Below are 27,568 nucleotides of genomic sequence, written 5' to 3'. Positions count from 1 at the left end.
TAAAAAATTCAATTGAGTTTTCTTATAAATAGAGAAACTATAAATTAATATATAGTGAAATTACACTTTGAGTCCCCAATTTTTTAATTCAATCCTCTTATAGATAAAGAAATTATAAATTAATATATAGAAAATTACATTTTAACCCCTAATTTTTTTTGTTTAGCCCTTAAAAATGATGAAATTATAAATTAATACATATAAAATTATATTTTGATATATGATAAAATTATAATTAAATTTCGGCCCCTGCTAAAAAAATTTCTAGATTCACCCTTGACTGATTATTTTTTTGTCAAATTACAAAGTAAAAATTCGAAGGTTAAAATATGCTCTAAGCACATATATATTTCGCACATTTGGAATTTAATTCTCCTACTTTTATTTTGAAGAATTTAGTCCCTCCATTTTTCGGATTTGAAAATCCAAGTCCAATTGTTACCGCCATTAAATTTATTCTATTAGGATTCTTTGGTGTGACATTTTGAAATTAAAAAAAAAAACCACTTAGTAGTCATGTAACAATAAAAATACACATTTGAATTCGTTATGATAAAAAATCTATTGAAATAGTGTTCTTAAGAAAATTTGGCATCAACATTTTGATTGAAATAGTTTACAATATTAATTATTTAGACCGACTAATGACATTATAAAAGTAGAGAGACTGAATTATATTAAAAATTAAAATAAAATATTTAAGCTCAAGATTCAACATAGTCTAAGGGCCAAAATTGAAATTTATAATGCCAAAAACACACACAAACCTAAAAGGAATTTGAAGTCACATGTCAATCTCTAAGGAATTCAAATGATATATAACCACGTAATTTTTAATCGAAAAGTTAAAGATACTAAATATTTGGACTAATTATTAAAATTATAAAAATATAGATATTAAATTATGTTAATTAAAGTATAAAAATTAAATCATAATTTTAGGTATAGTAGAGGACTAAAGCTAAAGTTTAACCATTTTTATAAAATGTAAAGGAAGAAAAGGCATTGGTGCCTATATGTCAATAAAGGAAGATCATTTGAAAATTATTAAATATAAATATAGAAGAATAAAAATAAAATAATAATTTGTTACCAAAAACTAAAATAATAATTAATAAAGAGTAAAATGTTTTATATATATATATATATATATATATATATATATATATATAAAAGAGAGAAATGATGCTTAGAACTAGCTACAGTGTCTTCTCAAAACCTTAAATAAGAGAATAAACATATTTTAATTTGCTCGAATTCAGATATTCCTACATTAACAATAATGTCAATGCTAATCGAAATAAGATCCAATCGATGAAAATTATCTTTTCATTTAAAGTTCATTTAACAAATAAACGATAAGTCTAGTATATATATTTATTATACCTCAAAGCTCAAATATTTAAATACTGTATAAAATTACATAAATTTGAATTTACGTTAATAAAGTAAAATAATATTTACAAATAAAAAAGTAAAATGAATAAGATGTACATTCTATGTTTAAAATTTATAATTATTTCTCTTACTAATATTATCTTGAATTTAATAATGTTATAGTTATCTCGTTATTGGGACTTAGGTTTTATTTAGCATTACTTCTCAAAAGTGTTTTGACCCCAAAATCACTTTTGAAGACAAAAGTAATGCTAAACAGACAATTTTTTAAGTAAGAAGTTCTTTTGAAAATTTCTTTTCAACTTATAAATAAAAGTAGTTTTTTTAGCTTTTGCTTTTGGAAAAAGTACTTTTAGGAGTAAATGACAATTTTAACCCTTATAATGTATTTTATATAATATTTATATGGTATATGTAATTATTTTCTTATTAAAATTTATTTTATATATAATATTATATATTTAAATTTTTATTGATCATATTTTATTATTTAAATTATAGTTTATATATTTGAATTAAATTTTATGAATAATTAATCTTAATTGCTTTAAAAATATTTAAAATTTATATTTCATATATTAAAATATGAACAACAAATTATAATAACTTATTTTTATATTCTTACTAATGTATCATAATATTAACTAATTTGAACATTATTTAAATGCATATTTATTATTTTATAACAGAATGTCTAAAATGAACATTTTATTTATCAAAAATACTTTTTGACAACAATACTAAACACTTAAATCTTAAACCAAACTTTTTAAAAATATTTTTTAAACTCATTTTTCCATATCACTTTTTAAAAGCACTTCTCAAAAGTAATATTAAATTGTCCCTTATATAAGTTGCGCAAGAGAAGCCACAATGCCATGTTAGTTGTTACTTTCAAGGAGAGGACATGATAAGCTAGTGATAAAATTGCAGACATGAGAAAGTTTAAATCTATAATGTCCTCTTTAGATCACTTAATTAGATTGTGGTTATGAGATTAAAGGATAGATTACGTTGAGTTAATCAAATTCATATTTTGCTCATATTTTATGATGTACAAGCATTTTCAAATTTCACATAAAGCAATTTGTGGTACAACCAATCATACCATGTTGTTGGGACCTAAGGATAACCCACATTTTGAAATTTTAAATTTTATTTAAAGTATAATGGTAAAATTATATATTTTTGCACTGAATTCTTCTAAAATGTCAATTTTAAAAATTATCGATTAGATCATTTTCTGAAAATTTATGGGATTAAATCGATTTTACTGAAAATACTTTCAGTTGATATATAATAAAACACTTCCACCTAAAAGAAGTTTTGACGGATTTACAGAAACACGCTTTTAATTTTCTTGTGAAATAAAATTTATAAAATAGGTCTTTATATATACCCCAAATACTGTTTTACTTGTTTTCTTAAACGGTATGGAATATAAGTCTGTATAAACTCTTGTTCCATTTGCAGTTTGTTCATAAACAATGAGACCTGAGATCTGTATATATACTTGTATTATAAATTTTATTTTCACAATAACCACACCAAAAAATTAAAAATATATATATATTGGGGGTACAATTAATATTTGAAAGAAAAAAAAGTGGATAACATTCTAAAAGATGTTTGTTTCTGCACAGAAAGTAGCGCCACAGTTTGTTTCATTTGAAGCAATTAATTTGATGGTTCAGGTTTTCTAGGCCTTAAAATGGCACCCTTCACAACAAGTCCGCTTTTCCAATGGCCCCCATGTTGATAGAAGTCAAAGCAAACTTCTCCAGTTTCATCATCTTCATTATCTGGTGTATGAAAACTGCCGACATTGAGCTCCATCCATTGCCCTCTAGGCTTCTGCAAGAGGCTAACTTGCCTTTCTTGGACAATTCCATTAGGGAGGGATAGTCTGAGCTTCACTGGAAGTTCCCAACCAGATGCCCCTTTTGTCAACTTTACTTCATACACAACTTCGTATAAAGTTGCAGGGGAAAGCTCTGATATTTTCAACTTCCCTCTCACATCCAGCCAACATACATGGCTTAATTTCGCTACTTCGATGTTTTCATCACTGCAAATCATGAATCAATGGATCACTGAAACCAAAAAAAAAATCCATGAAAAGAAGAAGAGACAAAAAAATAAAATCCAACCTTGTGTCTTTAAAACTGTTCCAGATCCAGTACTCACGGCCACCCCATGTCACGTAGAGTGACCTTGCGTACAACATGAAGCATTTTTTACCAGTCTTTGCATCTTCCCAGGTTTTCTGCATGATATCAAAATATATTTTTTGTGAATTTTTTGTTAGATTGATAAGTTAAAGATTTGAAACATACCTTTGTCTTGTGATCCAGGAAGGCCTCCTCGTTCTTGTTCTTGTTCTTGTTCTTAAACATGTTCGTTGATTATGTTATGTACCCAGACAAAACCAAAGAGTTTACACACTCGTATAAGCTTTAATTTCCTGTATTGACTTCAATCCATTCTTTTTATCTTTTTATAGTGAAACCTGAAGAACAATGTACAGGAAATGAAAAGGATGAGAGAGGAAGCATTGCAATTTCCAAGAACATCAGATGAAATTTGCTGTAAGTTTCTTTTTCCATGGAAGCGCGTCAAAACAATAAATTTTGAGCCAGAAATAATAAGTTTTTCACTTTAAGACTATTTCTCTCTTTTTTCCTCCTTCTAGACGGTGGAACACGTATAGTGGAAGACCAGTTCCAAGTCCTTTTTTGCCCTGTATATGGAAAACCAGTTCAATCCGTGTCGAAGAAACTAAGAAGAAGCTTCGGAGGTATCTCTACTGTCTGAACTTGATCTATATATAGACAGAATCAGGAAACAAAGGAAATCAAATCAATTAATTCATCCTGTTTCAAGTTCCAAATGAGTTGTCAATTTTAAGGTTTTTGTTGTTGTGTAATCTTACTGTCGTGTCATTTAATTCCAACAGAGTTTCTCTTGCTGGTGAGTTTCTGTGTAATTCTTCCATGCAGCACAGCAAAAAATTTAATATGAACGAAATGAAAATAACTTTTTTGTTCAATCTTGCAGGAGTTGTGATCAATAAGAGTTAATTTCAACTAGTTATGGCTGAGATAGCTTCTATTTTTGTTAGTCCTATCGTGTCCAAGCTCACTGAAACTGTTGCAACCTTGATCAACGAAGAATTTGCTGCAATCAAGGGTTCTAAGAAGGAGCTGGAAAAGCTTTCAAGCAATCTAATCACCATTGCAGCTGTGCTTGAGGATGCAGAGAAGAAGCAGATGGATGCAGCCTGTGGTCGATCTTTGAAGGTGTGGCTCTCAAAGCTCAAAGATATTGCTTTTGATGTAGAGGACATATTAGACACTTTTGCAACGGAAGCTCACCTCTCCAAGGTACGCAGAATCCCATTTCGAATCCGTATGGCACCTGAAATCAAACAAATTTTAACAAAATTTGACTTGATTGCTAAAGAGAAGAGCAATTTCAGTCTCAGTGTAAGTACTGATGCTGCAAGGTCTGATTCCCAAAGTCAAAACCACTTTCCACTCACCAATTCCTTCGTAGACACAACCGATGTGTTAGGTAGGGATTCTGATAAAGACAAAATAATAGATCAGATGCTATCAAATGAAAGTGATAGTAGGGAAGGTGATGTTTCTGTCATTCCCATCACTGGGATGGGAGGCCTAGGCAAAACAACTCTTGCTCAACTCATCTTCAATAATGAACGAGTTAAGGAGCACTTTGAGTACAGGATGTGGGTCTGTGTCACTATTGATTTCAATCTCCAAAGGATACTCAGGGGAATCATAGAATTTCACACTCAAATGGAGGTCTCTAATAACTTATCCATGGACAGCCTACTGGCACGCTTTAAAGACATCTTAGCTGGGAAAGACTTTCTGCTGGTTTTAGATGATGTTTGGGTTGACAATTACCAAGATTGGGAGCCACTTGGAAACATTTTGAAGCTAGGAGGTAAGGGCACTAGAGTTTTAGTCACTTCTCGATCCACCAAAGTGTCTGACATTATGGCGACCCAAACTCCCTATACCTTACAAGATCTGCCCCAGCAGGAATGTTGGTCCTTGTTCAAAAAAATTGCTTTCAAAGACAATAAGAACATGTCGAGCGAATTGGAAAGCATCGGTAGGGAAATTGTAGGCAAGTGCAACGGCTTGCCTTTGGCGGTGAAGGCAATGGGGGGTCTCCTGCGTGGTAATGTTGATGTAGACAAATGGAAAGGAATCTTGAGAGACAGCATATGGGAGCTAGAAGACGAGAAAAGCCTCAATAAGCCCAAAATTTTGCCAGCCTTGAAATTGAGTTATGACCACCTGCCTTCCTATTTAAAACAGTGTTATTCGTATTGCTCTATATTTCCAAAGGCCTATGTTTTTGATAGGAAGGAGCTGGTCAAGCTTTGGATGGCTCAAGCATTTATTCAACCTAGAGGGCAAAAAAGTGCAGAGGAGACTGGACGTGAATACTTTGATGAGTTGTTAACCAGGTCCTTCTTCCAAACTCTAGACATTGATAACAAAGAGAGATATAGAATGCACGATCTTATCCATGAGTTGGCAGTATCAGTTTCAAGTCCCCAGTGCTGCCAAGTGATGGACCACAAGTCGTGTGTTTCCTCTCAACAATGTCGTCATGTCTCATTGCTCTGTCAGGATTTAGAGAGTCCTACCTGCAAGCAGGTTTTTAAGACGTGTAATAAGCTGCGCACACTCCTGCTGCCTAGCGAGTACTTGAAAAGCTTCGGAGGGCAAACTCTGGACCAGATGTTTCGTTCTCTAAAATACATTCGTGCCTTGGATCTAAGTTCGAGCTTGCTCACGGAATTACCAGACTCTGTTGGAGTGTTGAAGCTATTACGCTACTTGGATCTCTCTAGGACAGAGATCAAGAAGCTTCCCAACTCAGTATGTAAGCTCTGGAATTTGCAGACACTTAAGCTTCTAGGGTGCCTTTGGCTTTTTGAATTGCCCAAGGACCTTGGTAAAATGGTTAACCTGATTTATCTTGAGCTAGATGACATGTTTTGGTTCAAGTGTAGGGAGCTGCCACCAAGGATGGGAAACTTAACCAGGCTACAGAATTTGCATGCATTTCGAGTACTCAGCAGTACACCGGGACGTGGCATTGGAGAACTGAAGAACATGGCGGATCTTACAGGAAAGCTGCATATCTCCAACCTGGAGAATGCAGTGAATGCAGCTGAGGCAAAGCTAAACCAGAAGGAGAGCCTTCAGATGCTGCTGTTAGAATGGACTGACAAAGACTTCAACCAAGAAGATGAAGTCAGAGCAGAGAGGGACCTTAATCACCTCCAGCCTCATTCAAATCTCAAAGGCCTGGCCCTTCATCACTTCAAGGGCTCTAATTTTCCTTCCTGGATGACAAGTGGTTTGCTTCAAAATTTGAGAACACTTACCTTAAGTCATTGCATTAAATGTACTACAATCTCTGTTGGTCAATTACCTCGCCTTAGAGAGCTCTGCATCAAAGGGATGCTGGAACTGGAAGAATGGCCAGAGGATCAATGTCCTACATTGAATAGACTACAAATCAGTACCTGCCCCAAGCTAAGGAAGGTACCAAACTTGATGCTAAATTTAACAGTTCTGAAGATAAAGAAGTGTGATTCACTCAAGGCTCTTCCAATGGCTCCTTATCTGATGTTTTTAATACTTATTGACAATCTTGTTCTGGAGGATTGGCATGAAGGTACGCTCACTGCCGTAGATGAGCAACGCAACCCAATAGGTCAACCTAGGCCTTCTCTTATTGGTGTTTTGGAACTGAAACTGCAAAACTGCCCCAACATACAAGCACTTCCTCGGATATTTTTTCCACAGAAGCTGGAAATAAGAGGATGTGTACAAGTAACTTCCCTTCCGGTCTCGCAACGTCTTCAACATTTAGCTCTTGAAATGTGTTCTAGTGATGCACTCCTAAGAGAAATACCGAGCACCAACTCTCTCTACTCCCTGGTCATCTCGAAAATCTCAAACCTTACCTGCTTCCCCAAATTGCCACATCTTCCGGGGCTTAAGAGTCTGTATATCAGTGAATGCGAAGATCTGTCTTCATTGTCTGAAGAAGAAGGGTCGTTGAAAAGCTTGTCATCTCTCCAACTTCTCTCTATTCGAGGGTGTCCAAAGCTTGAAGCACTTCCTGATGAAGGGTTACCGACAGCACTTGAAGGTCTAATGATTGGCTCATGTTCCAGTCTAAGCTCTCTAGGTTCCAAACAGACCTTAAAGAGCCTTCACTCACTCACGGACATGTATTTAGAGGATTGTCCCTTAATTCAGTCCTTTCCCGAGGATGGACTACCTTCTTCTCTGAAACATTTGGAGATTCGTGGATGTCCCCTGCTAACAGAACAATGCCAAGAAGAGGGTGAAGAACGGCCAAAGATCAGTCATGTTACGGACCTGGAAATTGGTTCCATCTGATTGGCTGTTGGCTATCTCATATTTCGATTCATGTTATTTTAGGTAAACAAACATTTTTCAAACTTACTCTGCCTGTGAATTGTTCTTGTTCATTAATCGCTTTAACCTTAAATGGGAGCCAACATATGCTTCTATGTGTTGTGCAGGACCGTAAAATGGTGAGTGGTTGATCAAATTACTGCTGTTTGCGGCCATCAAGAATTAAGCGGCTACAAGTGACGAGAATAAATAATAGCTGGCTAGCTTAAAATTATGATTGTTATTGCTAATATGTGTCCTTGTAAATACATATGTATAAGAAGCAGAGAGAGAGACAATGGCTTAAATCATTGCAATATTGGTGTCCGATTCTGTTCATGTTCTGCTGTGCCTTTTGTTTCTACATTGTAAGAAAAGGGTGCCAATTTTCATACTAGTGTTAGATTGTTGGTTTTCTTTTCATTTTTTTTTGTCCAAAATTGATGCCACTTTATCCGATAAAAGCTCATATCTTTCTAATTACCGTACAAATGGTAGGTTGCCGCCATACATGCATTCGTAAAATAGAAAGAACCATTTCTCTACGAGTCAAAGCAAGCCAGCAGTTTAGATGCTGGGTCCAGGTTCCCATACATGAACCCACACTACTTGTTTCAACGGTCATAGGTTAATCGTTTTGAAAAATAGCCCAACTAATAGGAATAAGTAAATGGAGCTTTCCGGCCCATTCCAGTTTGCTATTTAGTTTCCCACGTATGGGATCTTTCCTTCTCGTTGCAAAAAAGAATATATAATATAAATATGTTATACCGTACTCCCCGATAATTTATTTTCCAAAAGAAGCAGAAAAACTGCTACAAAAGAAACATTAGTTGCTAATACAGCAACATCAAGACTACAGCTCTATTTGTATTTTGTATTCCCCAGTTGGCAATTCACTCTATCACTTCTATCTATACACTTCCCTAAAAGTCCTAACTGTACAAATTCTTTAATGCTAATTAAAATTTCTTAATCTCTTTGTTGTTTCTCTGCAAACTGTCCTTCCAAATCAAGTAGATAAATGCAATCTTCAAAACCAATGTAAGCAATGACTTTCCAACCCAATGAAGTTCTTGAATCCAAGACATAGCCCTTGTATGAATAAGACACAGTTTTAGTACATCTTACCAAATCTGTCTGCAGAACTCACATTCAAAAAATTGATGATTTCGAGTTTCCATCCCATCATGACAAAGATTGCAACATCCCCCCATGAAATGAGTCTGTCTTTTGTAGGAAGTCAGTCAAGGATAGCCATCCAAGCAACAAAAGACAACTTTGGAATATGTAAAGGAAACCAAAGGAGTTTGTTCCAAGCAACCTCTCCTTCCCTACTCTGATTTCTTTCCATATTTTGGATACAGATACCTTTCTACTTACTCTCGTATTATTAAAAACTTGAGAAGCGATATCCCTCAACTTCAATAATTTCTTCCAATTGCAACTGGAATTAAACTTTGGAGCAACCTGCCAATGTGTTTCCAGTTTCCACCATCCCTATTTCTTCACAAACTCCACTTATTCCTTTACCGGACATTTTCATGACCAAAAGTATAATTAAGCGGAGCTTAATTTCGAGTTCAGACTTGAAATTAGGTTGGAGCTTAAAATGTTTTCCTTTTAAAAGCTAATTTAAGGTAAAACCTCACCTAAGTCAGAGTTCATAATATTAATGTGTGAAGCTTATTTTTAAGTTTAATATTTTTTTTTCATGACTTTCGAGTTTAGATGAGTAATGTTACTAGTGGAATTCAGCGTGACCATGACCGTACTTCTCTTCTTGTTTTATCCATTGCCATTGGCACGTCTGACCCCTTGATTTCTGAGCTGCAGGCTGTGAATATGTATGCTCCTTCTAAGCGGGCAAATGTTAGTAATCTAGTTATTGAGAGTGATTGCCTTAATGTGGTGAATGTGTTAAAAACTCTTGTTACAGCTCTGATCTTCTGCAGGGATGTCTTAAGTTATATGGTAATATTAGCTGGGATATAGTCTTTGTTAATAATCGACTTTTTTTAAATTGTTTACTTCTATTATTACGATAATTCTATCATTAGTAATTTGATAATTTTGCTCCTACCACTAATAATTACATTTTATGATTGGTCATCATGCTGCTATAATTATTGATAAATTCACTTATAATTAGATGATAAAAATTTGGACACAGAAAATATCATCTTTGTTGATAATACGTCAAATTGTCACTAAATTAAAATTTCATATTAATTTAAGTGATGATATATTATATTGTTAACTTTGTTGCAATAAATTGAATGTTATGGTACCGATGGTGACTTTACTTCTTTTATTAATAATTCATGATGAAGTTATTTATAACTAGATTGATTATTTTAGCATATTATGTCATTAAATATGAAACATTTTATAATCTATCTTTCACTATCTTGATGATTTTCATTACCGCTACTATTTCTTTATATACTTTTTTTGAGAATATTATTTTATTATTGGTGATGTATATCAACCATTCAATACTTACCAAAATGAGGTTCATCAGGTTATTTAGGCATTGATAACGATAGTATAATTTAGTGATGCAACTAGTTGCTACCAAATATTGAATACACATTCAATCTTTATAGTAACACACCTACAGTTGAAGACAATGTAAATAAAATTTTCAATTTTAAACATCATAATACATAAATAGAAGCCCTGCAAATGTTTTCCGTGATTCATTTAAACTCTTATGTAATGTCTCTTTGAGTTGCTTAAGCATTTTGTCTGTTTAAATGGTGTTTACCGCATTAGATGTTGTGAGAGCTAATACATTGTTCCGTTCTCACTGATCTTCCATTCTGTGCATCTACCATCTAACTTGGAAGGATTTCTTTGATTTGGTCTTTATCTTCAAGGGCTATCTGATTATGAAAACAAGGCTTCAAGAACTCCTAAGCCTGCATTGAGAAGAAAATTGCATATAGAGTACCAAATTTAAAGGGTATTTTTTGTTTTGTAGATGACAATAATGTAACTCTTCAGGGTAAAAGATATAACCATTCTACAATCTTTATATATTAAATTTCCTCATTCTTTATATATTTGTGTAGTTATCATCGGTTTTTGAGAATAAGCAGGCATTTCAAAACAAGCAATATATATATTTGGTAGAGATTGAAATAAATTGTTTAGACTTAGATCATGGTGATGGTTGATGAAAAAGAGTCTGACAAACCCCTGCGACAATTAGCTCTAGTAATTAAATCCAAATCACTTGCTCGGCTACCAACAGCACCGGTGGAAGATGGTGACTGAGTCATAATCGACGGCGGCACGAGCTTTCTCTTCTTGTAATTAGCCTTGAAACAGGCTTGCCTAAGTCTTTTGGTCTTGTCCTCCAAATCCATGTCCGGCATCTCTTCCAACATTTTCCTCTCCCTTTCCAATACCTCTATTGCTTCCCTCACTTTGCTTTCCCTTTCTTCTCCTTCCTCCAACTCCTGCCATTTTTCATAATATCAACACCAATCATATAAAACAATTTTCATATTCTTAGTCATTAATAAATTTATGTTACAAATTATAAGCTTTTTTAAACCGTCCCATCAATTATAAATAAACTGCAACCAACGTCGAGTTTCAGCCTCGATAGTCAATTAGTGAAAACGGTACGTACCTGAACGTTGTTGATAAGGGTTCGGAGGCTCGTAAGCTTGCGGTGAGGCCACCTCCTGATTCCGAGTTCCCTACACCTTTTTTTCAACAGTGTCAGCCCCACGTTAAGCTCTTTTGCTGCTTGAATTATGGGCATATAAAAGTACTGTGAGATGACTTTCCTTGACAGCAATTTAGCCCTAATATTGCGTTGATCTTCCTTGCACCTTTTACTTGAAACCCTCTCTTTCTTCATCACTCCTTCCCCATTTATATCTTCATCTTTAAGCATTGGTTGTTTGTTGCAGGGTTCAAACAACAAACCCAGTTCATCCCAAAACCCATTCCCATCATAACCATCTGCAATGATAATATATACTATTAATTTAAGATGGGTGATTGAAGATGCTTTATTAATAATGAAAGCAAATAATAAGAAGAAGATGACCTTGAGTTGGAGTTGAAGTTTGTTCAATGTCCAACGAAGCATATAAAGGATCAGTAGAGAAGGTACTCATCAAAGGAACTTCATCGTAAAAGCCTTGTTCGATGGGAAACTGCCAATCCATTGGATTACAATACACAGTACTACTTGCACCGAAGAAAAATTCATTTTAAGCAGAATATTCGTGAGTAAAGAAAAAAAAAATACAGAAGATTTATAACAAGTGCCACACAATCATTAATGAATGCCACCTTGAATCAAGAGGAAGACGGGGTGGGAAAGGAGATGAGTAGTGTTCCTCTTCTTCTTTGGCGATCATTTCAGAAGACTTGAACCAACAACCATTAAGCGAGCACTGATTTGCCATTTCTTGATTTGGAGAAAGAATAGTAATGCAATTGAGGATGTGATTCTGAATAGTAAGGATGGAGTTTAGGGTTTGGAAATGCGAAGAGGCGATAATGGTGGTATATATATACATAGAGAGAGAGAGAGGGGTAAAGTAATTAATTAATTGCATTGGAATATGGTGCGCCGTCAATGGATAAAACTCGCCATGCATGAATCATCATCATCATGGCCTCGCTTATTTATTACTTGTCCTGTGTATGTCTCTGAGATTCAATAGGTTTATCATTTGATTCTAGAATCTATCTGTAGTATTGAGAAAGAAAGATAAAAGGAATTGAGTTTCAATCTTTAAAAATCGTAGATTTTGCGGTGCATATGTGACATAAACCCAGATCAATGATGATGATCATATGGAGCAGCAGTTAATATGATCATAATTAAGAGAAAAATAATATGTTATGGAACGTAACTGCTAATCAATAACAAATTATTTGATCTCCGTTTCTATTCCATATATATATATGGATAATAATGAAGTGAACTCATAATCTAATTTTCATGCGTACGTTAAATGCAGTCCCATGGTTCCAATCTACAGTTACAAAAGTTGAGTGGAAAGCAAAAAAAAGAAAGAATTAATAAAGAAAACAGGTTATCACTTGTCAGTGTATGTATAATTCATTTACTTCGTATCTATCATAGTGACTGATACAATGGAATATATGAATCTCACTTTTTATAAAATAAAATTTATTAACATACGACTGTAAATCATTGAACTAAATCTCTTCACGATATCTAAAAACAAACAGTGGGGGATTACTAAATAATCCAATTCCCAAGTGCAATATCATGATTAAAGGAGTGGGTTTTGGGGGTTTGGATATAACCAAATGATCCCACGCTTGCTTGGGATCTTGATGTTGCTGGAGTAGGCCCCTAAACCTTAGGTAATCCACGTAGCAGCCATGCATGCAAACTTGCGCTGTCTAAAGCAATTTATATATATCTTCCTCTCAACCAAAGCAGGGTTACAGTTTTCTTATTCATAATCTCCTTCACTTACCCATTTATCATAATTATGACTCTTGAGTAATATAGCCTTTATTGGATTTGTATATTTGAAATGAATATAACTTCAAATGATAAATAGGGTAGTGTGTTTACATATTTTTTGTTACAATGAGTTACATAAGTTTTGATATAGATTTAATTGTCTATTGTATATGCGAATAGAGCATTAGCTTAGTTAGTACTTGTTATACAAAACTCTTTTACCAACCAGTCACCTTCGTTAACCTTAGTCAAGCTCCACGATGCACTGGTAACTGTAAAATTAGGAGACATCTGAACCACCCCTGTAGTAAGACCATTATATTGACAAAACGTCTTTTACATATCTCTGACACCCACGCTCATTAAAAGAGGGAGGCCGCCATCTCACCTCTCAGGCCCTCAATATAAAAACCTCAGAATTCATTCAAAGAACATATATACAAAAAGCGCTCTCTCTCTCTCCTTACTGGGGACCTCCGCCACACCTCTTCCCCTTGCTCATCTTAGTCATCAACGTTACTGTTCCTATTACAGCAACTTGAAAGTCATGGATTTCAACATAATATTATTTGATCTAATGGTTTATGAACAGTTTAAGAATGAAATAATCTACTAAAAGTACCTAAGTCTAGTTTCAAAGTTCAATGTGGCACCTGGATTTTCCAATTTAAGTACCTAACTTTGGGTTCTATCACTCAATTCCGTACCCAAAACTATTTTTTAACTTCTTTTAAATTGAGCCAATGAAACTGCGACATATGTCACTTTCTTAAGAGGTTAATTAATTTTAAAAAGGTTGAAATATGGTATAGTCTTTGTATGTTTTGAAAATTAAATAATTTAGTATTTATGCTTTTATTTTATTGAATTTAATTCTTTTATTTTTAGATTTCAAAATTTAAGTTTACTGTTCAAATTTTTTAATTAAATTTGTTGCTATGACATTTAAAAATAATGAGCTCCTACGCACAATATATATTAATTGGTACTGTTCTTCTGATATACTCAACATTTATTATAATATAGGTTTGTATAATTAATTTTATCTTCTAATTGGTTCTCATTCAAATTGTTCATATAATTAATTGTAACTTCAAAATTATATATATTATCAATATATTAAAAAATTACCATTTTAGCCTCCCAAATTATATCTTTTAGTTATAAATACTAAATACCCAGATTTTGGATTTAGGAAAAGATGCTAAGAAAGAAGCATTTAGGAAGTATCTTGAGTCCAGTGAAGCTGTTGATGCTCTCACCAAAGGTTTTATTTTTCTTTCTTTTAATATATAATTTTATTATTTTCTCTTATTTTAACATATTTCTTGATGTGGGTATTTGGTTGTTTGTAATTTAATTTCATTATTTTGTAGTTTTGGTTGCATTGTATGAACAAAATGAGAAGCCATCTTCAGCCCTTGAGTAAGTTTTTCAGAATTCAATCTTTCAATTGAGTTTTCCATGTCATTGTTCAAGTTTATATATATATATATATATATATATATTGAAATTTGTAGTTCAATTTCAATAATATTGGATATTGTACATTGGACTCTATTTGTGTGAATCGTATCTTACAAGTTACAATATTATCATCTTGGATTTCTTAATGTTGCTTTCCTTGCAACATCTGAAATCCTGTTTTCTTGTTTTTGTTTAATGTTTGTCCCGAATTCATGAAAACTTGAAATGAAATAGCCTCTCCAACATTATTTTAATTTTTATGCCAAATCATAAATTAGAATCGACTTTGTCACGGTACTTGTGTCATCGTCTGTGCCTTTTGGTGAAAGGTCGCACGGTAGTAAAGCTAAAGCATTGGCACGCGACCATAGCAAATGGCTTAACTAAGTTTAATTACTTCTACATTGAGCAGCTTATGGTTGACATCCACTTTATGTTATTTGCAAGGAATGTTGAGATATAATTATAGTTTTTTCTCCATGGTAGGTTCATACAACAAAAATTAGGGGGTCCAGCTATATATGAATATGAAAAGCTACAAGCTGAGATTTCAGACTTGCAAACAAAGTACAATGAGCTATTGTGTAAGCATGAGGATGCTTGCAAAGAGGTATGGATTGGTTTATTTGTTTAAGGTAGCATTTTGCATTACATATGATGGTATGTAAATGCTAACGTAGCTTAGTTGACCAATATTATGTTGCCATGTGTCGAAATCAATGCCACATCAACATTTGAAAAAGAAATCTGGCCCAATATGTGGTAACTTAGCATTGGTCAACATACAATGTCAGCGTTTTATGTAACAGTACTGTTAGTTCATTGGAGTGGCATTTTAACGGAATATTAGATCAGGTACCATACCAGATTGTAAACTGGTTATAATTCAAGGTCAATTATTAACCAAAGATAAAAGCTTCTTTATTATTCACATACGGCTTTTTAGTTGAAAATTCTATCATGGTGGACATGATCATACCTCAGGCATGTTGAATGCGATGACTACATAAACTAACTGGATTAGGTCTGGTGTTTATGTTGACGCAATTTTTTGCAGTCATCTTGCTCCTGCCAACATCCATGCTGCTCCAGCAATTTTGACTGGTTTTGACATGTTTAGCCTAACATTGCAAGCATATAGCTTAGGCATTACAAGTTTGTCCTGATGACAAAGCTTTTCTTACTGTTCTTTTATCAGTTTAATCTGTGCACCATGATAATCTCGGAATCAAAAATTTTTCACTAGTTAACTGAGTTCTTTATTTGTTGCAGTTAGAGGAGCTTAAGAATATGCATTCTTCAGTTTCACCATCGACAAAGGAGACTAATGATGGGGAGCCATTGAAAGATGAGCATGTTGAGAAGAACTCATGAAGCAGTTCTTCATATGGTTGTGATCTACTTCTAATGACTCATTGTCTCTATTAATGTCTGTAAAATATTTGTTGATTTGCACTTTGTTACTCATTCTTGATACCCCATTTATGGTCTGTGTGAGTTTATCCGTGCATTTGAAAGGATACCTATATGATAATGTGGATGATTCGTTTTTATTGTATTTGCAGTGTATAAATTTATATTTATTGTTGCTATTGAGGCTTTGGTATTATTGGCAAAGGCTGAGGCCCTCCGATCTTGAATGTCCCAATAGGGATGTCATGGCTCACCAATTCCTTTTGCATAGGTAAATAGTTATTGCAAATTTATTTTACAAGAACATGATACTTTTATAGAGGAGATCAAGCTTCCAAAGAATTACCACATATTGGTTGGTAGTTAAATTGCCTTTCTCAGAGAAAGCAATAAGCTCCCTTGATGGAAAAGATACCTTTTGGACCCTCCCTCCACACCAGTTTATCAGAAGAAGAGTGGCCATTTTAGTAGTTCATTGAGAGTACATCCAGTTAGCCACCAATCCACCCAGGGTCCCAATCTTTCCCTGAAACTTCTAATTGGTTCTCATTCAAATTGTTCATATAATTAATTAACTTCAAAAATTATATATATTATCATTGAGAGTATATCAAGACGTCGGTTTCGGATCGCTTTCATGACCTTTTCTATCACTATTATTGGGCTTTGGTTAAAGACAAACTATACACATGTGTAATGGGCTTTTTTGAAAGTGAGAGATTGCTTAGGGGAATCAACAAGACAGGTAGTTAAACCGGTTGATTAGTTTGTGCAACTTTAATTATAAAGCTATTGCAAAGATTATGCCTAATTGGATGGCGCATTTTTTCTTCAACATTGTATCACCTTTTTATTTTACCTGTATGTTAGGTGGTAGCAATACCCTTTTCGGGGAGTAGGGTTTGTCGCCCATTGCCTTGCAACAGGTCTAGGTAGGCGTCATCATGTATTGAGTATAATTATATGTATTATTTGGTCTTTAAATTAATTCATATAATTTATTCAATCCAAGTAACATTATTCCTATACCTAAAATATCATTTATTCAATTAATTAATTAATTTAATTATTTTATTAAATCAGTTTGTCAATCCAATTCTATTTTCATTAAAGTCAAGATGACTTTACCGTATTAAAATCTATAAGTAAATAAATTTAATTACCTTGTAATTTGAAACTATGATGACGAATTAATTTAATTTCTATTTCGAACATTAATTATTTAATTGCAATTTAATTAAATAATAATTCAAAGAAGTTAAATTTAACCTCTAAGTCATCTCTTATGCATGACGAGAAAACACATTCACTACGGATAGACATGCGATCTATTACTCTTATTCATCGTTTTCATATATTCACATCGTCAAATCAAATGCAAACCATCAAGGATATACCGAGCTAGCATAGGAATTGACTAGGCATATGTGTTTTCTCGTGCTACTTTATCTAGTGTTCATCCAACTTGTCATATAAATTAATACAATATGACATTTAATTTTGCACATGTGTTTTTATAATACAATTAATTATACAAACCTATATTTTTACCAAAACCCTCCCATATTTCGGGCAGGCCGTTGGGCCGAGCCGGGCCACCCGACCCATGAGCACCTCTAAGCAGTACTGGTTGGCTTCTGAAATCTATTGCCACTTAACATTGATGAATGCTAATGAATTTTTGTATTTTTGAATTTTTAATTTAAAAATAAAAAATTAAACTAGAGATTTGTTGAAATAGAAAACATGTGACTATTTTTTTAAAATTTATATATAATGTCTTTAATTTCTAAAAATATTAGCTATTTTTAATTTTAAATAAATTTTATAATTTTAAATATAATTTTATATTTTCTAAATTTTAATACATATTTAAAATTTTGGAATTTTAATAAATTCTTTTAAAATTTAAAGTTGATAATGGAACCCAAACAAAACGAATAATATTCGAAACACAAAAGCTATCACGCTATATCAGTATTAATTCTTTTAATCATGTTATATCTTCTGTTTCGTCGTCTCTTTTAGGGCCCAAGACCTGACAATTTATGGGCGTAATCACCTCATGCGCAAATCATCACTTATTCAATCAATAGAATAGATATAATAAACAAAAATACAAAGAAAAGAAATGTTTGTCCTTTGATCAAAATAACCATAAACTAAATGAGAGTTTGAAAGAAAAAAAAATCTTTCGATTTATAAATAATATAACTCTTTCTTTGAATTTTTTTTTTGAGTCCGGCCGCGAGGTTTGAATATTAAGTATGAATCATAGTTCAAATACTTTGTGATCCATTTCATATATTCCGTGCTCCAGATACTAGAATGACTATCCGACGGGATAAAACTATCTCGATCAAGATGACAGACCTATTTTCTGTACTATCAATAGGATCAATTATAACAAGTCACACACTCAAATTCGGGAAATACAGAAACAAATAAATTTCGCGGTCAAACTACCGAAATAGAATGGGGCTAAAAAAATCCAAGAACTAAAAAGGTAACTGATGAATAATTTAAAGAAAGTTGAGCAGTAAGGCTCTCACTACAAATGTAAAAACCCCTATTCGATACTTGAGTAATGTCAGATCAACATGAAAATAATGTAATAGATACAAAGGTCTTACTACTTTAACCATTTATCATGCCACAGCGAGGTTATACAATTGAAAAAACACAACCTAGTGCCTAAAAGCCACAACGTAGCTAATACTAGACTGCGAAACAATGCATAAAACACTTTGACCTAAACGGCCCTCCCGTTTCATATGAATGGAGATCTTATCTACATGACCAAAAATAAAGACATAGGTGAACGAAGCCTATAGGTACAAGAGCCATTCATGCTACCATGCATGAGCCTATAACAGCAGGGCAACCTGATAGATCAACCACTTGGATCCTACAAAAAAGCTAACATCTTAATTTGAACATAATTACGTGCATCCCTTTGATGGGATATCAAATTTAATATCCATTTACACTTGTATTCAGTGATTCATGTTAATTTATCATTATTCGTACCGCCAACCTAATATGTATGTCCTATGAGAAACACAGGCATCGTAATATAATTCAAACAATAATAAATAGAAAAGGAGAAAACTAGCAAACAATTCATGCATGTCAGTCAACCAAGAAAACATCCAATCATGCCACATACTACACTACAATAATTAAAATGACGGAAAGGAACCGGAGCAGCTAAGAATTGAAGACACCAACAAACCACAACCCATAAAGTCTGAACTCTGAAGAAAGCTGACCCTAAGAACCAAAAAAGGACTTTGGAAATCACCAACTTAAGCTGAATCCAATTATATCTTGACCACTTCCTGAGCTTTTAGCCAAAAGGTTCAAAAACTAGAGCTCAGTTTACAATAAGGCACGGAGAACGGCGATCTGCACCCAGAGCAACAGTTTATAGGCTCATGGGAAGGAAGAACCGCGGTTGATGAACTCATCAAAGAGCTTCCAAACAACCTACCATTGGTTTAGAGGAAATGGAACTCTTCCATCAGTGCACCATGAAGAACATGGGGTGTGCTTATATATTCAATTAGTATGCAGATCCCTTGTTGCGCCAAAAAAAACTCGCAATGTTTTAAGTTTATAAAACCATGTCCAATTAGCAACAAAGAAACCCAATCAAGTATCCATAAAGGGCACAAAGTACAAACGTCCAACCATCCTGCCAAAAGGTCAATAACATTAATACCGCACATACCATTTAAATTTTTTTTTTTTTAAAGAAGAATAGAAAACTAGCGCGGATCAAAGCAATATGTAAGAAATAAATTACCCGCTTGACTCCTGTTTATTTAGTAAGATACTGAAAACAGGGCCAGCCAAAATGGGCATTTACTTCTAGAGCAAGATTCTACTCCTCAAAGTGAGAAGAAGCAAAACCCAAATGATGGATTCTTCCATATAACCAACGTTACCAACCAAAGACCAAACCATCTTCCATGTTGGGCATTCAAAAAAAGTCAACAGAACTCGGACAGAAGGAAGGGCAATTGCTGTTGATAATGCATGAATCACAAAAAATGGAGCATTCAGAGAGCATAAGACCATATGTGAAGAGCATGTCAAGAAAGCACAAGACTCCATCGAACACAGCATTTAGGAACACATAAATAGTTGAAGATTTGTGCCAAGTTCACACTTCAAAGGTGAAAGGACTGAACTACTATATTGTTCCACCCCACAAAAACATCCTGTAAAAAAGATAATAAAATAAAATAAAATAAAATAAAACTTCATGCTTTGCCATAAAAGCAGCAACCCTGGTTCATCAGCTGCAATCAAAGTATGCTTCTATCAGCACAACGATAATTAGACATAGAATCCAAAATTGGAAAAGAAGAAATTAGCAAGCAAAAAGGACAAGTAGATCTGCATACCACAAAAAGTCATCTTATCCAGAACGAGGACCTCCAGCTCCACGGCGCTCATATGGTCCAGAACGATCACGACTATATCTGTCACTACCAGACCCCCCTCGACTACCTGCATCTCTGCTGCGCCCACCAAACCGGTCTCCATTTCGATCAGGACCATAACGGCCACCATCACTACCACCACCATAACGATCCCCCCTACCACCATACTTGCCCCCCCTAGCCCCATCACTAGGACACTCCCTAGCAAAGTGTCCAGGTTTCCCACACTTAAAACACTCCCCACCATTAGATCCACGACTGCCATCATAGCCCCGGCTACGATCGTGGTCACGATCACGTCCACGATCACGGCTACGGTCACCATCATAATCTCTCCCTGACCCTTGTTGAGGTTTAGCTCTATCAACAGTTATATTCCGCCCGTCCAAATCCATTCCATTCATTGCTTCAATAGCTTCTTCCATTGCTGCTTTCTCATCAAAAGTGACAAATCCGAATCCACGAGAACGGCCAGAAAACTTGTCAGTAGCTACCTGAATCAAACCAAATTTTTCTCAGTCAAATCAGGTTGATGATTGATTAAAATACCAAAATAATAGTCAGAAATGCAGACCAAAACCAGGGAAAATAATACCAAAACGTATTCAGAAAATAATGAAGTTCCATAGCATTTTATCAGTTATCACGCTTTATACAAATAATGCTATTATTATTACTAGTTTTGCTGCATAAAACATATTAGGGCAATCTGTAAGTACTTAAGCTTTCAGCTTTTGAATCGCCTTCAATCTGAATTGGAGAATAAACTGACATCCAGAGGTAGAAAGTATAGTTTTCAAAAGGGAGAAGGGTCAACATTCTGAAACAGAAAACACAAGCATGGAGGGTAAACAGAGAACAGAAGGTGGAAGCATGAAGGTGCAAACAAAGACGCTCGAAAAAGCTTATTAATGAACAAAAACTATTACCTTGTCTAAATGCAACAACAAATAAAAAATAGTGTTTGACCAGGATCAAATTTGATGATGATAATCAGTAACTCAAGCATTTAATAAATTAAAAAATAATAATAAGAGAAGAGATGTCCTGAAGAGAGAGAGTATCATGACTCATTACCTTAGCCTCAAGAAGATTTCCAAACTTTTCAAATGCATCTTTTAGGCCCCTATCAGATGTTGACCATGAAAGGTTACCAATAAAACAGCGGTACTCTGTGTCTTCTGGCATACTGTAAGCTGCATTTTTTTCAGCAAAGGAATACCAAAAAGAAAAGATTATCTAACAGCTCATGAGTGTTAAATCAGTTTGAGACATCTTCTTGGGAACAGCAAGCGATCACCGGATAAGCATTGAGCACAAGGAATCAAAAAACCAAAAAGCTATGTATGACTGTCAAAACTTATATCACCACAAAGAATCAGAACTTAAATGACCACAAGGAATATTCCCCACAATAGTAAATGCCACATCACACTTTCCAAAGTAACCACTTATGAGAAATAGAAACGGTTAAGGGAACGAAAGGTAACAAAAAACTAAATGAATCACATGTAGCAAAACCAGTTCGTTGCATTCACTTAAACAACTTCAATAAAGAAAGGAGTAGGAACTCCTAGGTGTTTGCATTTTGCTTCCACAATTGTTGCTATAAAGGAAAGGAGCAATAATTAAAATGCAACAAATGTTCATTTAAGATTGATAGATATTAGAGTAAGGATTTTGTAACGATGTTCCTTGAAGTTACCATCCAATGTAATATCTCTACTCAATGCATCAGAGATCAAGAACAGAGTTGTTGACTATTGCATTTGTTACAATAAATAGGATATTAATTAACTCTGCTTAGGGCACTCATTAGCAAACCCTTAAAAGTAAAAATGACGCTTTTAGGCTGTTTCAGAAATTTTAGTTTTCAATTTTCAACTATGGTAAAGGCTTTTTTTTTCCGACTATAGACAAACGCACTTGTTGCCCTTTGCTTCATAGCAGACACAACACCCAAAATTCAGGCTTGGCCTACAATTGCCAGAAAACTCCACTCACAGTAATCATGGTAATTAACATTCCACATACAAATTATTTACTACATGTGTCTTCAAAAAAAAAAAGGAGAAAACTTCCCCTTCCTTAATCATCACCACTACCAATGTGCACCATCTTAATTAAACCCTATGTTAGCAAACAGCACACAATCAAATTCAAATTTTGCCTCCGTAACTCCAGCTTCCAGACAAAACCCTAGAAACAGTCTACGATAAATAAGTTTATATAGCGTATAAATTATAAACAATCAAATATAATTCCAGAAATTACCTAAAAATCCGATAACCTACTAAAAGCAAGAGATTGCATTTAAAATCATTGTGAAACAAAAACAATAATTGAGATCCAAAGCCAACAAGAAATCAAACAGAAGCTAATCGACAGAAAATAAGCAAATTAAGTGGAAAATTTAGGAATTAATGGCAGAGAGAAATGGAGAGAGAATTAGCGTACCAAAAAAGTAGAGGCGAAGGAGGAGTAAAATCGATAAGATCTGTTAATTTGGCTTTGCTTCGAAGGAAACTTATCAAGAAAAATCAAAATATATAGAGAGAGAATCAGCAGTGGAATCGATAAGGATCAGTTACTGAAATCGACTAAAAATAAATTAATTCTGTTATTAATTAGTAAAATAAATAATTTATTTGATTAATTCAATTGAGTTATTGATTTTTTAAAGGTAAAAATTACAATAGAGTATTATCTTAGAGTTAGGCTCAGTTTGTTTCACTGAAAATGGTTTCCGGAAAATAATTTTTAGAAAATAATTTACTTTTCTAAAAAAACTAATATTTTTTGGTGTTTGGATGAATCTGTGTAAAATATTTTCTTTTGTTTGGCGGTTCTTTAAAAATATTTCATAAAAGTCGTTCTCAATTAAACAAACATACATTTGATTTTTTTAATTTTCATTATTTAATTGAGTTTATTTTATATCTATAATTTTATATTTTACATTGTTTTTACATATATTAAAAATATTTTGTTAAATTTAGGTTCATTACAATGATCATTTCTACCAACCGAGTATTTTTTTATTTAAAAATGTTGCATTAACAAAATTGACAAAAAAATCAATAATGTCAAGATTGGACTTGATTTTCAAATCTAGAAAGTAGAGGACTAAATTCTTAAAATAAAAGTACAAAACCAAATTGCAAATTTGTGAAGAGTATAGACTTATGACATATTTTAACATTTATACTACAAAATATTTATTATTAATATATTTATAATTGTAATGAATATTTAGTATTAAAATATTAATATTGATATTTTCAATAATATGTGAATAATATTATTTAAAATTATTATTTTAAAACTTACTATTAAAATAAAATTTAAATATTAAATAATTTATTAAAAATAATAAATTATGTTAATTATATTAATAATTTATTATATGACTAAATATAAATAATTAAATACGTATGTTTAATAATATTAAAATATAAAATTTTATATTAATATTTTAAATATTTTAAAAATAAAAATAAAATTTATTATCAATATAATAATATTAAATTTGATTTAAGTTAATTTTTACATAAAAGTAAAATTATCTATTGAGGAGTTCTTCTCCGGAAAATGACTTACGCTTTTCAAAAGGGTAAGTCATTTTACAAGGAAAAATGTTTATTTTCCGTTGACTTGTAAGTCATTTTTCCGTTGACCAAGCTATTTTCTGTGAAACAAACACAGGAAAATGCATAAAACATTTTCCGTAAAACCTTTTAAATGTAAATAAACGGACCCTTAGATTGTATTTTGTCATTTAATTAAAAATATTAAATTAATTTCTCTACTAACTTTATAATTCCTTTCAAAAATTTCATTCATTTTTATTGTTAAGTGTTAACCTAATTTAGGAAATAATCAAATAATCACATATGACATGCGATGCCACATGTGTTTCATGTTAACATGATCATATTAAAAACTAAAATTTAAAATATATATAATTATTTAAAACTACCTCCGGAATAAGTTTGGATAACTATTTTCTCCATAGTCATCCTAGATATGAATTTTCAAAGAATTATAAAATTATAAAAAATTTATTAAGAGTATATTTGAATGAAAATTTTAAAATTTTTGAGGTTTTTAAAATATTAACATTTTAGAATTCATCTATTTAGAAAACATTAGGTTAATGAAATTTTACAAATTAAAAATAATTATAAAAGAAGAAGAATTATATTAAAATTAAATAATATAAAAATATATATCATTATTTTGTAAAAATTATAAATAGTTTTTAATAAATAAAAATAAAATTTATATTATAATCAAATAAAAATATTTGAAGTTTAAGTTTTTATTTTATAGTGAGATTATTAATTTTAACTTCATGTGACGCATTGGTCAATTGTATATATTAATTTTATAATTGTTTTGTGAATTATAATTATAGTGTAAAGTACGAACAACAAATGCGACTCAAACCCAAGTCGCACTTAAAACGATGAACACTCTTGACCATCAAGCCATCACATGAGGTTCAATTTTATAATATTTTTATAACATTAGTTTTTGTTCAACATCATTAATGAATTTCTTTAAAAAAAAAGAATGTAAGTAAAATCTTTTTTAAAATTATAATGAATTTAGAATTGGTTATATTAATATTATTTAATCTTAAAAATAGTTAATATTGAAACAATTTAAAAATCATCATATTTGAATATTAATATTAATATTAATTTATTATAATTAAAATTCCTTATCTACCCCTTATCGCTAAACACGAATTTCTCCTTAATATATATAATATCATGAAATCAAATCTTTACTTACTCATGTGGTTGTTACTATATGCTCTCGCTAATACGCTAAAATAATCATTTGGACGGATAACACTTCGTTAGTCAAACTGTTTACTAGTATACATCAAAATTTTAGACTCGTCGGACCTAGGTGTTACAGGTTTATTTGTGATTGGACTCACATTGAGCTTTTAAGCTCACTCTCCATTTAATTTCCATATTTATAGATAACCCACTAGGTTAGAACGCAGACTTAGCACCCGAAAAGTCTTGATTCGAATAATTTTTTTAAGAATATTTTAGATATATTATTTGAAATTTTCCATTATTTAGAAACTGTATTGTTTTATTTTTGAATTGTGGCATGAGACTTAATTTTTGGGATTTATATAGCATGCATGACCTTTATTTTAATTATAAGATGTGGGAATATAAGTTTTAATTAATTATGCATGAGATATGATTTTTATTAAAACTATGTTCGGTATCACTTTTTCTGTTGCATGACTAAATAAATGAGGTTTGAGAAAAATATATACATTTATAATTCTAGAATTCAACTTTTGTAAAACAATCATTAAGATCAGCCAATTTTTGAAACTAAATTGTAATCATTTTGAAACATACTAAGTTTTCTACTAAAATAAACAAATGTTTTAAAGAACTATTTTATAACTCCTGCTAGTTTTACTGGGCCATTTCGGTGGCCAATGTAATCTTCCGAATCTGATCTTAACGTTTAGATCGGGTTGGGGAGGTTACACCCTCCTTGTAACACCCCTCACCTAACTTGAGCAAGAATGATATATTTAAACACTAAACAATTAAACATATTATTGTTTCATTATAATCGAGCTAACTTATAGTACAAAACATTATCATTCACACATAATTTATATTTTTTACTAATAAACCTAAAACATGCCAAACTAAAGTCCAATGTGTATGTGTACACCAAAGGGAACGAACTTGAAGCTTGAGGAGTGATGTGATCCGAACTGAAGTAGCAATCCTAAATTATTTTTAAAACTTATCTATCACCTATGCATTTAAAACAAATGAGTTAAGCTACGTGATTAGCTTAGTAATTATTCAATTGAATTCAATATTACCATGTTAATTATGACTCCTATTTTCAGTCAAATTTGAGAAATAATCTTTTAGTTAAACTTTGTTTATTTGTTTCAGTCAAACACTGATTAGTTTAGATTATTTTATTATTATTTGACATATGAATTTAGCCTATAAAGAGGCTCTTTTACAATCTTAGAAAAAAAACACCCATTAGAGATTAGAACTCATAACACATTTAAAGAATTTTGTGTTTACGTTTTGAGGGTTCTTTGTTTTCGAGTTTTTGGGGTTTAGTTTTATCTCCATCTTTTGTACTCTTCGTTCTTTTGTCATTATAGTAAAATTATCTTTGCCCGTGGTTTTTTATCCTCTTTGGAGGGGTTTTTCCAAGTTAAATTTGTGTGTTCAATTTCTCAATTTATTCCCTTTTTTTGTTACTTGTTGCTTAATCGGGTCGATCCCTAACAAGTGGTTTGAAAATCAGAGCTAGTTCAATTTCCATAGATCAGCCCATTCAAAGATGGCAGCAACAAGGTTTGAAATTGAGAAGTTCGAAGGTGAGACAAATTTCAATCTGTGGCAAGTTCGGATGATGGCAATTCTAGTTCAAAACAGCTTGAAAAAGGTTGTTACAGGGAAAAAGCCTGAGAATCTAAATCAAACAGAATGGGAAGAGCTTGATGAAAAAAACCTTATCTGCAATCCAGTTGTGCCTCACGAATACAGTATTGCAGGAGGTATTGATGGAGAAGACATCATTCGCCTTGTGGAAAAGGTTAGAAACTCTTTATGCGACTAAGTCTCTGGCTAACCGTTTAGTGTTGAAACAACGCCTATTTACGTTTCGCATGAACGAATGTGAGCTTCTTATAGATCACATCAGTCAATTCATTACTCTTTTAAATGATTTCAAGAACGTTGAGGTTCATATTGACGATGAAGATCAAGCTATGCTATTATTGTGCTCTTTACCCTCTTCATACAAGTCTTTCCGGGAGACCCTGATTTATGGCAGAGAAAAACTCTCGTTCGAAGATGTGAAGGGTC

The 27,568-nt window shown here is 32.6% G+C and overlaps 5 protein-coding genes across 6 annotated transcripts; 2 read left to right on the top strand and 3 right to left on the bottom strand.

Moving 5' to 3' along the window:
- Positions 1-2,900: 2,900 nt before the first annotated feature.
- On the bottom strand, positions 2,901-3,897 carry LOC105764651 (lectin). Its single transcript, XM_012583310.2, has 3 exons — positions 3,735-3,897; positions 3,549-3,664; positions 2,901-3,466 (listed from the first exon to the last, which is right to left on the bottom strand). The coding sequence occupies exons 1-3, from the start codon at positions 3,792-3,794 to the stop codon at positions 3,076-3,078; spliced, it is 567 nt and encodes a 188-aa protein (XP_012438764.1). The 5' UTR covers positions 3,795-3,897; the 3' UTR covers positions 2,901-3,075.
- On the top strand, positions 3,516-8,297 carry LOC105764649 (putative disease resistance protein RGA3). 2 transcript variants are annotated; one of them, XM_012583309.2, is made up of 5 exons: positions 3,516-3,659; positions 3,902-3,986; positions 4,091-4,195; positions 4,456-7,898; positions 8,003-8,297. In XM_012583309.2, the coding sequence occupies exon 4, from the start codon at positions 4,491-4,493 to the stop codon at positions 7,854-7,856; it is 3,366 nt and encodes a 1,121-aa protein (XP_012438763.1). In that variant the 5' UTR covers positions 3,516-3,659; positions 3,902-3,986; positions 4,091-4,195; positions 4,456-4,490; the 3' UTR covers positions 7,857-7,898; positions 8,003-8,297. The 2 variants fall into 2 exon arrangements, with proteins under 2 accessions (XP_012438763.1, XP_012438761.1); XM_012583307.2 differs by lacking the exons at positions 3,516-3,659; positions 3,902-3,986; positions 4,091-4,195 and adding an exon at positions 4,213-4,368.
- A 2,738-nt stretch (positions 8,298-11,035) lies between these two features.
- LOC105762230 (protein RKD1) lies at positions 11,036-12,307 on the bottom strand. Its single transcript, XM_052625296.1, has 4 exons — positions 12,192-12,307; positions 11,944-12,083; positions 11,518-11,855; positions 11,036-11,341 (listed from the first exon to the last, which is right to left on the bottom strand). The coding sequence occupies exons 1-4, from the start codon at positions 12,305-12,307 to the stop codon at positions 11,036-11,038; spliced, it is 900 nt and encodes a 299-aa protein (XP_052481256.1).
- A 78-nt stretch (positions 12,308-12,385) lies between these two features.
- Positions 12,386-16,406, top strand: LOC105762229 (uncharacterized). The gene is made up of 5 exons (XM_012580119.2): positions 12,386-12,407; positions 14,543-14,614; positions 14,724-14,772; positions 15,301-15,424; positions 16,087-16,406. Exons 1-5 carry the CDS (start codon positions 12,386-12,388, stop codon positions 16,186-16,188), a joined length of 369 nt encoding a protein of 122 aa, XP_012435573.2. The 3' UTR covers positions 16,189-16,406.
- A 3,918-nt stretch (positions 16,407-20,324) lies between these two features.
- LOC105764648 (glycine-rich RNA-binding protein RZ1A) lies at positions 20,325-23,291 on the bottom strand. The gene is made up of 4 exons (XM_012583305.2): positions 23,136-23,291; positions 21,756-21,874; positions 20,640-21,172; positions 20,325-20,534 (listed from the first exon to the last, which is right to left on the bottom strand). The coding sequence occupies exons 2-3, from the start codon at positions 21,864-21,866 to the stop codon at positions 20,654-20,656; spliced, it is 630 nt and encodes a 209-aa protein (XP_012438759.1). The 5' UTR covers positions 21,867-21,874; positions 23,136-23,291; the 3' UTR covers positions 20,325-20,534; positions 20,640-20,653.
- Positions 23,292-27,568: the final 4,277 nt, after the last annotated feature.

Source organism: Gossypium raimondii, chromosome 12 (assembly GCF_025698545.1).
Source record: "Gossypium raimondii isolate GPD5lz chromosome 12, ASM2569854v1, whole genome shotgun sequence".
In the NCBI taxonomy this organism is placed as follows: domain Eukaryota; kingdom Viridiplantae; phylum Streptophyta; class Magnoliopsida; order Malvales; family Malvaceae; genus Gossypium; species Gossypium raimondii.
This window is presented reverse-complemented; position numbering and strand designations above follow the sequence as displayed.

Bases quoted from the DNA above. Each gene is read 5' to 3' on its own strand.
- LOC105764651 (XM_012583310.2), bottom strand. From the start codon at position 3,794: ATGTTTAAGAACAAGAACAAGAACAAGAACGAGGAGGCCTTCCTGGAT. The intron at 3,665-3,734 runs GTATGTTTCAAA...GATATCATGCAG, and splicing joins TCCTGGATCACAAGACAAAG to AAAACCTGGGAAGATGCAAA. The intron at 3,467-3,548 runs GTTGGATTTTAT...CATGATTTGCAG, and splicing joins AACAGTTTTAAAGACACAAG to TGATGAAAACATCGAAGTAG.
- LOC105764649 (XM_012583309.2), top strand. From the start codon at position 4,491: ATGGCTGAGATAGCTTCTATTTTTGTTAGTCCTATCGTGTCCAAGCTC.
- LOC105762230 (XM_052625296.1), bottom strand. From the start codon at position 12,307: ATGGCAAATCAGTGCTCGCTTAATGGTTGTTGGTTCAAGTCTTCTGAA. The intron at 12,084-12,191 runs GTGGCATTCATT...CGGTGCAAGTAG, and splicing joins CGTCTTCCTCTTGATTCAAG to TACTGTGTATTGTAATCCAA. The intron at 11,856-11,943 runs GTCATCTTCTTC...TTATCATTGCAG, and splicing joins AACTTCAACTCCAACTCAAG to ATGGTTATGATGGGAATGGG.
- LOC105762229 (XM_012580119.2), top strand. From the start codon at position 12,386: ATGCGAAGAGGCGATAATGGTG. The intron at 14,773-15,300 runs GTAAGTTTTTCA...TCTCCATGGTAG, and splicing joins AAGCCATCTTCAGCCCTTGA to GTTCATACAACAAAAATTAG. The intron at 15,425-16,086 runs GTATGGATTGGT...TATTTGTTGCAG, and splicing joins ATGAGGATGCTTGCAAAGAG to TTAGAGGAGCTTAAGAATAT.
- LOC105764648 (XM_012583305.2), bottom strand. From the start codon at position 21,866: ATGCCAGAAGACACAGAGTACCGCTGTTTTATTGGTAACCTTTCATGG. The intron at 21,173-21,755 runs GTAATGAGTCAT...GGTTTGATTCAG, and splicing joins GAAATCTTCTTGAGGCTAAG to GTAGCTACTGACAAGTTTTC.